The following is a 14,256-nucleotide window of genomic DNA, read 5'->3' on the forward strand; positions in this document are numbered from 1 at the left end:
GTTCTAATTTAATTTTGGACATATTTAGCTGTGAATTAAAAGTTTAAAAAAATGTCAGTTATAAGCTTCAAATGTTTCAAGTACTGTACAGAAAACAGCATGATAAAAAAACTAGCATTCAGTTCTGTTGTCTGTATAACAAAGCAAGTCTTCCTGTGATCTTTAATAACTGTTATGTAAAAGTTAAAGTGAGAGAGTCTGACCCAGTTTAACCATGTGACAAATAAGATGAGTTATATACCGTATGTTAGCACTCTCACAAGCAAAATCTTGTTTTGTTCATAATAATTATTTTTATTGCAGATGTACACACTGTAATTGTCATACACACAAGATAATTCAGACCAAACGTAACCTTGTCAATGTTCTTTTTAGATTCCAGTGATTAACAAAAGCTTTGGCTCAAATAAGGTGAAAGATGTGAAAAATTAGAAAGCTGTAGATATTTGCTTTCGCTGCCTCACATGCTTCACATGCAGGTGAATATCAAGTGTTAGTTTTAAACATATTCCAAATGCATCCAAACTTAACGTGATTTTTTTTTTTATTTCAGTACATGAATAATGAGCAAAGATGGGTTTATAACAATTTTATGAAAAGAAATGGAATGGAATTCCCTAATGCTGGGTTCAGATTTCATATTATAGGCCCGATTATGGACTAATGTGGAGAACAGGGTGTTGGCTCTGAAAGTGGTCACTGCTCATTTTAACTTTCTAAAAAAGTACTACTGTATCTTACGTCTGTACGTAGATGTCTAACTTTGACAAGTGGAAGACAAAGGGAATGTGCATGTGATGTCCACATTATCAGCTTGTCCCAGTCTATGTTTGAAAAACATGATAAAGATTTAAAACTCAAACTAAAAATCTGGATAAGATGCTTTTTGGATGTACAGGGTCTTTGGGCATCTTGTCATGACCTAGGAACTTTCTTTGGAGCATAGTAGACATACAAAACTTATTTTATCTATGAATGGAAAAGTACAAATACCGTAACTATTACAAAGATGGAGGAATTCTGTACCAGATATCCAAATACTGAACCTGTATTAAAAGTCCAAATACATCTAAAAAATAATATCTAGACATCTGCGTATATAAAATAATAAACAATAAACAACAATAAAATAATTGTTAAAATAATATACGTTAAAAAATATTGTCAAAAAGTTGGGATCACATGGACAGTCGCATATTCCATTTTGTAGACTTAAGAAGATAATTTATTTTAAGCCATACAAACCCATATTGACCCTTTTGGCTATGACAATACCATGACTTTGCTATAACTACACAATAATTGTTTTTTTAATGAATTTTCTTTCCAGCTTTCTTAAACATGCAGTGTGCAACTCAAGCCAGCACTCATGTAATACTTGGAATCAGTTTTCTCTGCTCTGCCTAACCCTTCGATCATTCCGCTCCACCATGCTCTGCACAGTTTCTCAGGTAGCCATTGTTACCAATTTACGATAATAAGCAATATAAGACAGACACTGTAGAGGCGGTCTTGCTCAAATCTGATGCTCCAGCCAATATTTCACTCCGGTGATCGTTGTATGACGAACATTGAACATTTATTGTACTTGCTTCTAAACTTAGCTGATGACGGATCAATTGTACATAAACGTTTAGGTACAGTAATCTCGCAAGCACGTTCAGCTTCATCAAACAAGTTTCTCAAAGTATGGCTGAACTCACGAACTCGGTAAGAAACCGTGTGCTTCCACAGCTACACACTGAACCTTTTTCTTCTACCTTGTTGCGTCCAAACCACCTTGTAGTTAGTTTCTCTGCCCCAGCTACCGTGTCACGTCTACACCCTTCAGTAGCTGAGCTGAACTGATCCTCTTGAAACAAAATCATTACTATCTGTTGTTTCCTTGAAAACTGGACAACAAACATAAAAGGTTAACTAAAAAGGCAACCGTCAAAGCTATAAGATGTCACTAATGACATCATCAGTACACAGAAACATAACACAACACACAATACAGGACAGTTCACAATACATAAACCAAAACTGAGGAAACCTTTGGTTGGCTCATACAGATATCAAACTCTCTAATTAAGCAGAAATTGTTGCTTGGTTGTCGGTAGGCTGTGCTTCGCTCAAAACGCCTGTAACAATGTAACCTTAAGTAATGTTCCATCCATCCGCATGGCTCATCAGGTTCATCAAGAGGTATTCTACTAGTCTGATGAGAACAGAACATGAGGCAAAACCAAAACCAAAACAGTCCAGTAGAACACTCACATTACTGCTGAGGCCACTGATCCTCTTGTTAATTTTACATTCAGTCTCACCCTCATTTGGAAAAGAGAAACTGAGATCCTTAAACTAGTTTCCTTGGTGATGCAACTCACTCAAAACCCTGAGGGTGCAATGCATTGCTTTGAGAGAACCATGACCTTAGACATCTCTGTATGGGCCGTAAACACACCAAGCCGATGTCAAAGAAGTAGAAGTAGACAAAGACAAATGTTGCATTGGCTCATGTTAGCTTCATCTGGGAGATGCCAGACAACACAAATACGAGACCTGCCGAGCATGTAGCGGAAGAGAAAGAGGAAGACCACGGACTATCTTGATACAAACCGTAAACATAGCATTAGTCTAAATTAGTGAAAAGCAGACCAGGGCTCTGACTAGTGCCGATGGTACAGGACACACCACAAATACTAACGGCCGACGGCCCATGGGGGGCTTGGTGTGTCCCAGCCCTAAACTGTCACATCTGATGAAGCCAACAAAAGCACAACCCTAAGGAACGTAACTCTTCTTAACGACCTCTTTCAGAGAAATAAGTGAGGATTTGTCTGAGCATCCACTGACTAATACTGCTTGATTATTTGCCAGAACCTCCTTAAGGTTAAATGAAAGTCTTTTTTAATATCCTCCCCTAAGTGCTCCACATCTAACCTGGGGGCTCATGTATACTTTAACTCACAGCAACTCTGAAAAAGGAGTCCAGCCCAAACATCTGCTTAGCTACTAATCACATTAAAACTTACTCTATACATCAGGGGTAAGTAAGTGAGATGGGAAGAAATGTGGGCCTTATAATAAAACCATAGACATGCACAATAAGTTATTAATTAGTTATGAAACGTGCATTACAAATCTTGATTTGATGATTGTATCTTATACAGAGGAATTATAAACTCTTTCTCTGTATAGGATATAGTCTCAGGGAAAACAAGGGTAAATGTGAGGGTTGAAAAGAAAAATTCAAAGTGCCTTTAAACCCAAATCCATTTTTAGTTTGAATTTAAAAAGCAAGCATGTTTACCATGACCTGGAGAAACTATGGAATAGACAACATCAGCATAAGGGGGAAAACAGAATGTTGCACTGTCAATATTATTTGCTCTCATAGGATTTCATTAAAGACAAACTGCAAATACCCACACAATAATAAAAAAATACTCAATAGTACAGTAGTGAGATTGGTCAACGGAGTGTGGAGTCAGTGATGTACCTACACAATGAGCAGCACTTAATAGCATGGTTAATGGGGCTTACCTTGTGTCATTCCACTCCCCACATTCTCTGTAGGGCTAAAGCCATTCTGTGTGGTCTGGGTCCCTAGGTCTACCATCTGGTGGAGGCGGAGCTTGCGGCAATAGATTGATGCTGCTTCAGGTTCTAAGGCAATGATCAGCTGTTCTGGATTTTCACGGGACACCAGACCAGACTGAAAAAGAGCGGTAAATACACCTTTAAGTTCTCCAATCAATTTGGGATTTTTTTTTTTAAATCTTTATGATGCATTAGTGATAGTGGTTATGTGTTTAAATGTGTCTGTGTGTCTACATTTGTGTAGACTTTGTTTTGTCTAGTGGACTCTGTTGGAGTTTTTTGGACTGCAGTCATGCAAACTAATTGGGCAAATGAAAAGCATAAATGACTCAGTTGATTCTGTGTGTATCACATGGCAGAAAATACACTATTTTCACTCCTGTAAATGCAATTATAGTAACTGTAGGCTAGATTTACATAAAACATTGTTACTACGACAGATATGTATTGTGTACAAAAAACAAAAAAAACCACGGAAGATGTTGTTAAACTAAACTAAATCCAGTACTTTAACAAAGCAGCATATTTGATTAGTTTCTTTATCACTTAAGTCATGTCATATTTATACTTTATATTATTGCATCTCCAGACAAATCTTAATAAAATATTTATTTAAAGTATATGCTGTTCCGTAGCAGCCGGGGCTATATGTACCACATTGTTAAAGAAAAACATCCCTACAAAGGCCGTTCTCCTCTTTTATATTGTAATGCTGAGGAGAATAACAATTGGAGCGGTGAAACAGAACAGTGCAACAAACAACCAATAAGTGGGATCTACCCATAATAATAATAATAATAATTCATTTTATGTATAAATTGCATGTTTGGCTAAGAATGTTTCAAAAACAGGTGACCTACTCCGCATCATGTCCGTAAATGCATCAATGCAGCAGTGCTCAGTCAAACTGTAATGGTTGCTAACAAGTGAAGCCAAAGCACAAGTGCAAGTGAAAGCGAGGAGCTGCAATATTTGCATTTCACTGAGGTAACAGGACCATCTTTCTTGCATGCCAACATTACTCCAGCTTGATGAATAGCAACGCTAACACACATGCCGGCATCACCAAGGTAATGGAGACAGCTGACTGTTGTAAATCCAGAGAACTGATGCTTCTGCCGTTGGGTAACAGCAGCGATGGTACTAATACATTTTTCAATAGAGGCCTTGTTCACAATATTAAAAAAAGACTCAATTTAGTAAACAAGATATGTTGCCCAGCCATAATGAAAGAGAATGTGGTGTTGAAATTGGCTTATCTTATAGCTAATTAATGAAAATAATGAAATAAGCACTGGCATTTATGACTTTGTCCTTTAATATAGCACTCTGAGCTGGATGGTGACACACCAAGTGTCACACTTGCCTGGTCTGAATGCTAATGGTATCTGTCAATGTCAAATATTTTATTAGTTTCATTTGATAATTATTATTGTTGGTTTGATAACATTATTCATGTCATCTCATTAACATGTTCATCCATGTATCGAGTAACATTTTCTGATGGTTGAACAGTATATCACAATAAAATGAACGGTTTCATTTTGGTCTCTCAATGTGCCATTAGTTAAGCAGTAAGTACAGTAAATTGCTGCATGGCACCAGACCATGCAGCACCAAGATGGTGCATTTAAAAACACACTGCAATAGACTTGTGTAGTTTTTAGATGTGTTTTATAACACTGCAGTTTACTTTTACAAGAGGAGCATTTTTAATGGTGAGCACTAAGTGGTTGATTTGTAAAGTTAAATTCGGTTTGTTTGTCCCATCTTAAATTGTAGTGCACTGCCAGTCCCAAAACTCTTGGTATGGTATGGAACCGTACCATAACTGGATTCAATATTAACAGATGGGTGGACTTCCTATGCTACTCAGCCTTGGTCATACAGGCAAATAAGGTCCCAGCTCCCTGGGTGCTGCCTTTGACTGCCAGCTGCTCCCCTCAGGGGAACAGGTTAAATGCAGAGGACAAAATTCATTGTAATGTGTATGTGTTAATGTATATGTAATCAAAGATGACAATAAAAGCTCCTATTCTTCTGGTGACTCTAAATTGCCTTAAATGTGAATATGAACAGTTCTGTCTTCGTATATGTCCCTGTGTTGATCCAGTCGAGGGTGTACCCAGCCTCTCGACCACTGACAGCAGGACCCTGAATAGGATAAGTTGGTAGAAATAATGTATGTATGGTGATCCCCATTTCATATATTGAATCTTATGAACAAAAACATTATCATTCCATCCCAAAGTATGATGCAACCCTGCAAGCAAGAGCCAGGTATGTGTCAAAACTACCACAGATGAATGCAAAACATTAGCTATGGTATAAAGCAGACATACTTTAGTCTTCTCGTAATAGCTGCTAACTGATGAATAAGGCTCATTTCAAAATCAACTTAAAAAACACAGTCATAAATTACACCCCACTAATATTTATTTTAATTTCTTTCTTTCTTTGGCAGTAGCTCAGTTGGTAAAGGCAGTTGTCCACGGACCACAGGGTCAGTGGTTCAATCCCTGGTCCCAGCTATATGTCCCAATAAGACACTGATCCCCCAACAGCCCATTCCCCTCCCCAGCTGTACGGTGCCGGTCCAAGCCCGGTAGAAATTGCGGAGGGTTGCATCAGGAACGCTCCCCAAAACTGTGCCAAATCAACATGCAAGCAATGATCCGCTGTGGCGACTCTGAACTCAGGGGATAAGCCGAAAGGACAAAAAATAAAAAATTAAACTCTTTCATACTTTACTTATTCCAATATCAATCAAGTCAAAAGAAATTGATTGTGCTTTTGTTGTTGAGAATAGGAGCCAGACTGCTGGTGTACCGGAGTGTTACGGCCTCTGGAAAATGAAAGATGTGATCAAACGATAAGAGAAGATGAAGAGGTAACCGACAGAAATCAAATGATCCCCACCACTCTATGCGGAGTCACTGCTGAGCTGCTCCTGTGCTTAAATCACATGCTTTCTCTGTTAGCTTGTTCCTTCATTCATGCCTCCAGTCCTACTGCAGGTAACGGCCTTATCCCTCTTTTCCTCTAACTTAGACCTGCACACCAGGAACATGACAACAAAAAATGATGATATCATAAGGAAGACAGCAGGGAACGTACACCATTTCCCTGAAGTAGTTCCACGCCTGCCCAAGGGTAGTGTCAGTTTTCCTTCCATTGTGCTTCTATTCTTGCTCATGCTTCTTTAAAGCAATTTCACAAAAGACCAGGATATCTTCACAATGTTTCTACCTCAGCACTGACTTATAGTGCATCTAAATGTAGTAGTGATTCAGCAGAAAAAGTAGTTACCTAAAGTACTGGTATCTAATTCAAATACCAGGGTTCAAGAGAAATACATAAACATAATATCAAAAAGCTAATTGGCTATTCGAGTTCATAACTTACAAAAAAGCAGTACAGGAATGTACTGGTCCTCTCTCAGAAAATTTACAGGCTTCACAACCCAGCAAACATGTTCTCTTTTGTCTCTCGTCCTCCAGCCTCACTGCAGACAGCCACACCCACATGACCACATACACCCAGTGTGTTTAAAAATTGGCACACAAAAAAATTCTTTACACTCAACTGACAAGACTGCAAAGATCAATATATAGTTATCAAAAAGACATTGTTGTTTCTTGGGATGTTTTCATACTACAGTAAAGACAGTGTGAACGCTAACTCTACAGTGAAATGAATAGTAGTTTATATCACACATTTGAAAACCAGCATAATTAATCCTGTAAAACCTAGATTTTTTTTTTTGTCGTAAACACTAATATATTTCGTATTACCTTCCAAATTATTGTACAGTCCCTTTTGAAGTTTTCATCTTTTTTTTTTAATCATAGTCAATGTAATAAGGAAAAAATACAAAAACGTTTATCATGTCAAAGTGAAAACAGAAAATATAAAATATGTGCAGTACAACAGTGTACGGTCGCTTTCATCATCTCAACCGCTGATGACTTCTTTTAGCTGGATCATACTTACTGCAGAAGGTGCAGTGAAACCCTTCGTGCCCAGCAATTACAACATTCTAGCCAGCGATAAGGCCTGTGTGGGGTTTTCCATGTACCAGTCATATTATTTTAAACTGTGTGATGGGGCCTGGCTCCTCGGCCAGAGGGAAACTTCCATCCAAGCATTCTTCTCCACCTCCTTCCAACATGCACCAACAAACTGGGGTACAGGGGTTCTACACTGAAGGGTTTTTAAACATTTAGACATATACGAAAGATCTTAATGCTGTTGTGGCATCTTGTCTTGGAAATATTGTATTGAGATATGCAGTTATTTGGTCAATGTCTTTTCAATTTGACTTACAAATGGACACACACACACACACAAACACACACACACCAGGAGAACTTAACCAAACATACTTCAACATGTGGACCAGAGAACTATTTGGTGGAAAACCTACTCTACCTCCTGAGCCAAAGCCACCCACTTATACAAATGGGGAAACAAACCAGGTGCCAGGAAATTATGACAAGACCTTCAAAAGAGATTCTTTGTGTGCAAGGGCAGTTTGAATCAATTTTGGAAATGTATAATGGGGTCTACACACTGAACCTGAATTAGACATTTGTGGAAGACAAAACAAAGTTGTATTTAGACGTTCTGATATTCAACTTATTTTGGACATCTGTGGACATCCATAACGGGTCATACACATCATTCTTTGGAGTCTGTTTTGGACCTTTTTTGTCTTTGGAACTGATGTCTAAATTACAAAATTGGAAGATTTCCCAAAAAGACAATGCAAAGATTCTAATTTGGAATATTGTCTGAATTCAGCATATATAAGACATCATCAAAATACATTGGTACCTTGTGTGGATGTACTGTATAAATTAATCTTCAAGACATCCTTACAAGATGTCACAAAAAAATTAAAACAATTAAATAAAAATCTTCTCTGGTCTAAATTTCACATTCAGAAACGTCCTACAAAGACAAAAGACTGCAAAAGACTGCAAAAGCATTCATCTGGAACTTTGTGTGGACGTGTAATGGAAATTTAAATTTAAAATTTGGAATCAGCAAACTGAAGAAGCGAGGTGGCAGCGTTTGCTTCTGTGTTAATCAGAGGTGATGTACCAACAGTAAGATTATGTCACAATCATGCTCTCATGAACTTGGGACTCAAATGCAGGCCATTATATGTCCCTAGATAATTTATATCTTTTTTTTTTGGCAGCTCGAGGAAAACACTCCCTAGGTATAAGAAACACATTTTTACAGCTACTAGGTCAGAAACACCAATTTTATTGTGTTTCTGCGGTGCAGGAACGTAGAGCGGTTGTCCACCAATCTCACAGTTGTTGGTTCATCCCCGGCTCCTCCGGTCACATGCGAAGTGTCCTTTAGCAAGATGCTGAACCCCAACTTAGTTGCTCATGGTGAGTGTTGGCCAGCTGCATAGCAGCTCCCCCACCGGTGTGTGAGTGTGTCTGATTGTGTGTGAATGGGTGATTAAGAAGCAGTGTAAAGTGCTTTGAGTGCCAATAGGTAGAAAAGTGCTATATAGGTGCAGAAAATTTACCATTTCACACAGTGTGGAGAGCAGCCCTGGGTTAACACAGTTTTCCTCATTCCAAAATAGATTGAAGGCAATTAAACACTGCAAGAGGACTGTTAGGCAGTGGTCTCTTTAAATGATGTATATGCTGAGTGACTTGTTCTTTACCAGCGATTGATCTGCCAGATGATGACTTGAACACCTTCACCTATGTGGTTACATATGTTTTTGTTCCATCCAAGTGTGTAATGGTTTACAGTAATAACAAACCATGGTTTAGCGGGGATAATAAAATACTGGGGAGAGAGAAAGATGCTACATTTAAATGATCCTTTAGGTGATAAGAATCTCTATATGACTGCTAAGTATTAATTTAGAAAGGCAATGAAGAAAGATAACAGACACTATAAAGTGAAGTTAGAAAACAGGCTCAACTCTAAAGATAGTAAAGTGCTGTGACAGAGCTTCCAACTGCCGACTGACTAACTACAAAGCAAAGCCTGTATGTTTGGAGAGTGATCCTTACCTCTGTAGTAGGTACTTTGTAGGTACTGAGTTCATTGTAGTCTCAAACCTACAGTAAAAGATGTTTAACGCATCTTTTACTGTACCTTGTACTTGGGCCTACTGATGCACTTTTTAAAATGAGAGAGCAAGAGGAAAGTAACCTGCTGCAGGCAAAACAGCAGAAAAATTGCGGGCCCAGATCGAACGTCATCTGCTAGCTGAAGCACCGTGCATATGAACTGGCCCATTTCAAATGCTCTCTTGTTCAAATGAAAGTTCCTTTTTTCTTTTTGTCCTTTCGGCTTATAAGTGGATCATTGTCCGCATGTTGAATTAGCACAGTTTTTTACACCAGATGCCTTTCCTGACGCAACCCGGCCCCAATTTATACCGGGCTTGGACCGGCACTGCACAGCTAGGGAGGGGAAGGGGCTGTTAGGGGTTCTGTGTCTTGCCCAGAGACACTTCAACATATAGCCTAGACCGGGGATCAAACCACTGACCCTGTATGCCCCTCAAATGAAAGTTCCTAAATGGTATAAATCAGCAGTGATTGTACCTGTGCAGAAAAAAACTAATCCAAGCTGTTTGAATGACAATAGAACTGTAGCTTTAACATCAGTCATAATCAAAATATTTGACCTTTTAAAATTGGTAGAGGTGGTCCATGGTAGCAAGCTGATGGCACAAGTAGAGTTTGCCCTCTGGGGGCCAGACAGGAGGCCAGGAGTCGAACAGGTGGGGGATCTAGCAACTCCGAGGCAAGCGAGGAACCAGCCAACTCTGGATCAGGTGCTTGACCTGAAGGGACGTCAGCTGAACCAGGAACAGAGACTGTTACTATGCTGGTCAGCTGGGGAGTGGTTGGCTGCCTTTGTAGGAGGAGGGGTGGCAACCAGCTCGGGACCAGGAGAACTATTGGCTAGCTTGGTAACAGCAACAGGCAAAATGACAGCCGATGCCGGACGTCGAACGACCCGAAGTCAGAGACAGGAGCGGGATCAGAAGCGTGCTGGATGTCGGCCGACCCAGAGACCGGATCAGGAGCGAGTCGGACATTGGCGACCCAGAGACCGGAACAGGGACCAGATCACGGGAGGGCCGGACATCAGCTGAACCAGTGACCGAAACAGGAACCGGATTCGGGAGCAGGCCAGACAACAACTCTGAGATTGGTTGATGAGCTACAGACCCAATAATAAACATCAAAATCTTTGACTATCAATACAGTTCCCACAGCAGTGTGTACTGTCACCACTTTTGTTTTTAATGTACACCAATGTATTGCATTTCACACTTTCAGTTGGTTAAATTGTTCAAATTTGTAGATGACATTACGGTGGTGGGTTTAATTACCAAGAATGATGAATCCATGTACAGGATTCAAATTTCATCCTTGGTGGATTGGTGCAGTACTAACGGAACTGAATTCAACACAAATTAAGGAAGTAATTATGGCCTTTCGCAAAAGCCACAAAAACACCACCTTTCTCTGGCTATTAACAATGTAAAGTAGAGGTGAGCTCCAAATTTTTTTGGTAGTTAATATTTCATCGTCACTGAAATGGAAGGACAACTCCAGCTCATTTCAAAGAAAGCTAAATGATAAATGGTCTGCACTTATACAGTACTTTTCTAGCTATTGGCTCTCAAAGCACTGCCCGATGGGGGAGCTGCTAATCAGCTGGCCAACACTCACCGGGAGCAACTAGGTTACGGTTCAGCGTCTTGCTCACGGACACCTCGACATGTGGCCGGAGGAGCCGGGGATTGACCACTCTACCTTCCTGCGCCAAAGTCGCCCCACCAGAGAGTATTTTTCATAAAGCAGGTAAAAAATATGGTAGTCCAGCAAAGGTTTGCCTAAAGATAAAGTCTCCAGAGACATGCTGAAACTGGATCCAATCAGGAAGAAAGACACAGTGGAAAGCCTAAGTGTCCATCTGCCCAAGAATACAAGTACTTCTGAGTCTTCAGAAACAGAGACCTCATTGCTCGTCCTTTGGCTATATCTTCGATTAAAACAAAGGAGAAACATGTGTCCCTAGACACTGTGCATAGGAGCCTAAGATCAGCGAGCCGGGACTAGGAGGACGAGTCGCAGGATCTTATTCAGCTTGATCACCAGATCTGGTGTGAGAGCAGTTGGATCAAAGTGTTCGGGAACACTGACTAACCAGCTCAGCAGACCTTTGGGACCTTCGGTAGAAGGGCTGGGAGGAAATCACACCTTAGTATCTCCAAAAAGTCAGTAGATCAGTAGAACGCCACAGATTTGTCAGGCAGCTATTGCTGCAAATTTGTTTTTGAGAAAAGTAAAGTTGATTTGACCATTATTTTGTAGAATGATATGCTTAAAAATGTGTTTTTTTTTTATTATTGTGTTTCGTGATCCATTTACCACCGTTTGATTGAATAAAACCAACAAAAGAGAAAAGAAATCCTAAAAGTGTGCAGGTGTTTCCAAACTTTTTCTTGGCAGGGTAATGGTTAGAGAATTAGGCCAAAGGAAACTCTTTGGAGGTCAGAAGACATCCAAAACAGATTCTAAACAATATACAAAACATAACACAGACATTGCATATCCACAGACCTCCAAATGGGGGTAACTCTACCCAACCTCACCTTACACCATGCAGACAGGTTAAGCAAACTATCACTATAAACTTTTCTATCCTGTTAAAGTATCCTGACCAAACAGTGATGGTGCAACAACACCACAGAGCTCAACAGTGCCAGCTCTCCTTATCTGGAATATACCTCTGTTAAATGCAGACCATACTATCTACCCAGAGAGTTTGTCTCAGTCATCACACTTAAGATGTTAACCACACCAACCTATAAACCTTGTAAACTTTTCAATAAACGTATGGACATGGACATTGACATCACCTCAGTTTCTTGTCGCAGAGACAACAGAGTAAGGATGCAGAGTCTCTCATCACCTTCGCTGACCCACAGCACAGGTGCCCCCGAGGGATGTAGTCTCTCTCCCTGGCTCTTCTCACTATACACACAATATCTCACATCCCCTCACAGCTCAGTCTCCATGTTCAAGTATGCGGATGACACTATAATATTTGGACTCGTCACTGACAATAAAGAACTAAACTACCACGAGCAGGTTGCCCAAATAGTCATTTGGTGCCATAACAACAACCTACAGCTCAACACGTCAAAAACACAGGAACTTATCGTTGATTTCTCACAAAACTCTACTCACAAATCCCTTATCCCCATTTCCTCTGAACCAATAACATCACAGAGTCATTCAAATTCTTAGGCATACACATCACTAACAATTTCAAATGAATAGATCTACAAAATAAGCCAATATAAGACAGAAAAAATTCAAAGTTTAACATAATATCCAATTTTACACAGCCACAAGTATACTCACCTCTTTAATCACAGTCTAAGCTACAGGGCATAATAGACAAATCATCTAAAGTCATGGGTCACACACTCCCATCCATAGAAACATTATACTTTAAATGCATCACACAATGAGCAATAAAAATCACCTTTGGTCCCTTTAACCCTGCTCATAAAGGCTCAAGAATAGTTTAAATTGCTCTGCTATAAGGACAATAAACCAGGTCATGAAGAGAAAACAATCTTCCCTTAACTATGTTTAGATGTATATTTGTCTGTGACTATTGTCTGAACTGTTTGTTTGTGAATGTCTAATAACTTAGAAATTGGAATTATATATATATATATATATATATATATATATATATATATATATACACGTCACACACATGCCTCTTCTATGTTGTTGAGGGAACTTTCCAGATACAGATGTATTTTTACTACAGTCCTTTAAGTCCTTTAAACATATTTACTGCACGCAGATGACGTCCATATTAATAAATGTGTGACCTCTTAAATGAACTGGACGCACCAATGATAATTAAGGTGAGTTAATTTTAAGGGGGTGAATACTTGTGTAATCACTGCAAAAATAAGCTAAAAATGATTAGTGAGTATTCAAATGTGACTGAAGCTTGTCATCCTACCTTATAAGCAGCTTCTCTCATGAATTGTTTTGCAGGCATTTTCCAGATGGCAGGAACTGTGATGACCCATCTTACATCATTGTTGTCAAAATCACCGCCTGTCTGATCACTCAGCTCCTGCAGCATGAACATTGAAACACACCATGGGATTGGCTAAAAATAACAATGTCGTTGAAATGTCTAAAGGTAGAAAATGTTTTAGGCCATGTTAAGAATGCAACTGGGCCAAAAAATTCTAATTACAAGAACATCATCCAAATAAAACAAAAATATATTGCTGAAAGAGAAATAGTACCTTCAGTGCTTGTTCCTTAAAAAAGGCCAGTGCATATGCAAAAATATCAAGGGCTTTCACTCGCTTTCCATTGGCTGCATGGAGGTCTGTGTCAATGGACAGATTCTGTTTAGAAGAACAAAAAAAGAGTTCAGAGACCAGTAAAAACATTGCTAAAGAATTCTAGTAAAGAAAGTACTGTAATCATCAGGTCCTGTATTTATATTATTAATATATATGTGTGTGTGTTTGTGTGTTTGTGTGTGATATCAAAAAAATCATACCAGTGGCTGGACAAAGCTTGAAAATACACCACAGAGGCACTAATCCTAGCAGCACAG

General features: G+C 39.3%; 1 protein-coding gene across 6 annotated transcripts in view; it reads right to left on the reverse strand.

The window, feature by feature from the left end:
* hspa12a (heat shock protein 12A) overlaps positions 1-14,256 on the reverse strand; it is a 58,218-nt gene that overhangs the window by 22,406 nt on the left and 21,556 nt on the right. For 3 of the 6 annotated variants that reach the window (XM_067475823.1, XM_067475813.1, XM_067475829.1), the window contains exons 5-8: positions 13,937-14,041; positions 13,642-13,758; positions 3,529-3,700; positions 3,296-3,310 (exon numbers count right to left, since the gene is read on the reverse strand). In XM_067475823.1, coding sequence (XP_067331924.1) covers positions 3,296-3,310; positions 3,529-3,700; positions 13,642-13,758; positions 13,937-14,041 — 409 coding nt within the window. The remainder of the gene's footprint in view (positions 1-3,295; positions 3,311-3,528; positions 3,701-13,641; positions 13,759-13,936; positions 14,042-14,256) is intronic. The other 3 variants (XM_067475828.1, XM_067475830.1, XM_067475827.1) reach the window with 1 other exon arrangement.

Source organism: Channa argus, chromosome 1 (assembly GCF_033026475.1).
Source record: "Channa argus isolate prfri chromosome 1, Channa argus male v1.0, whole genome shotgun sequence".
In the NCBI taxonomy this organism is placed as follows: Eukaryota; Metazoa; Chordata; class Actinopteri; order Anabantiformes; family Channidae; genus Channa; species Channa argus.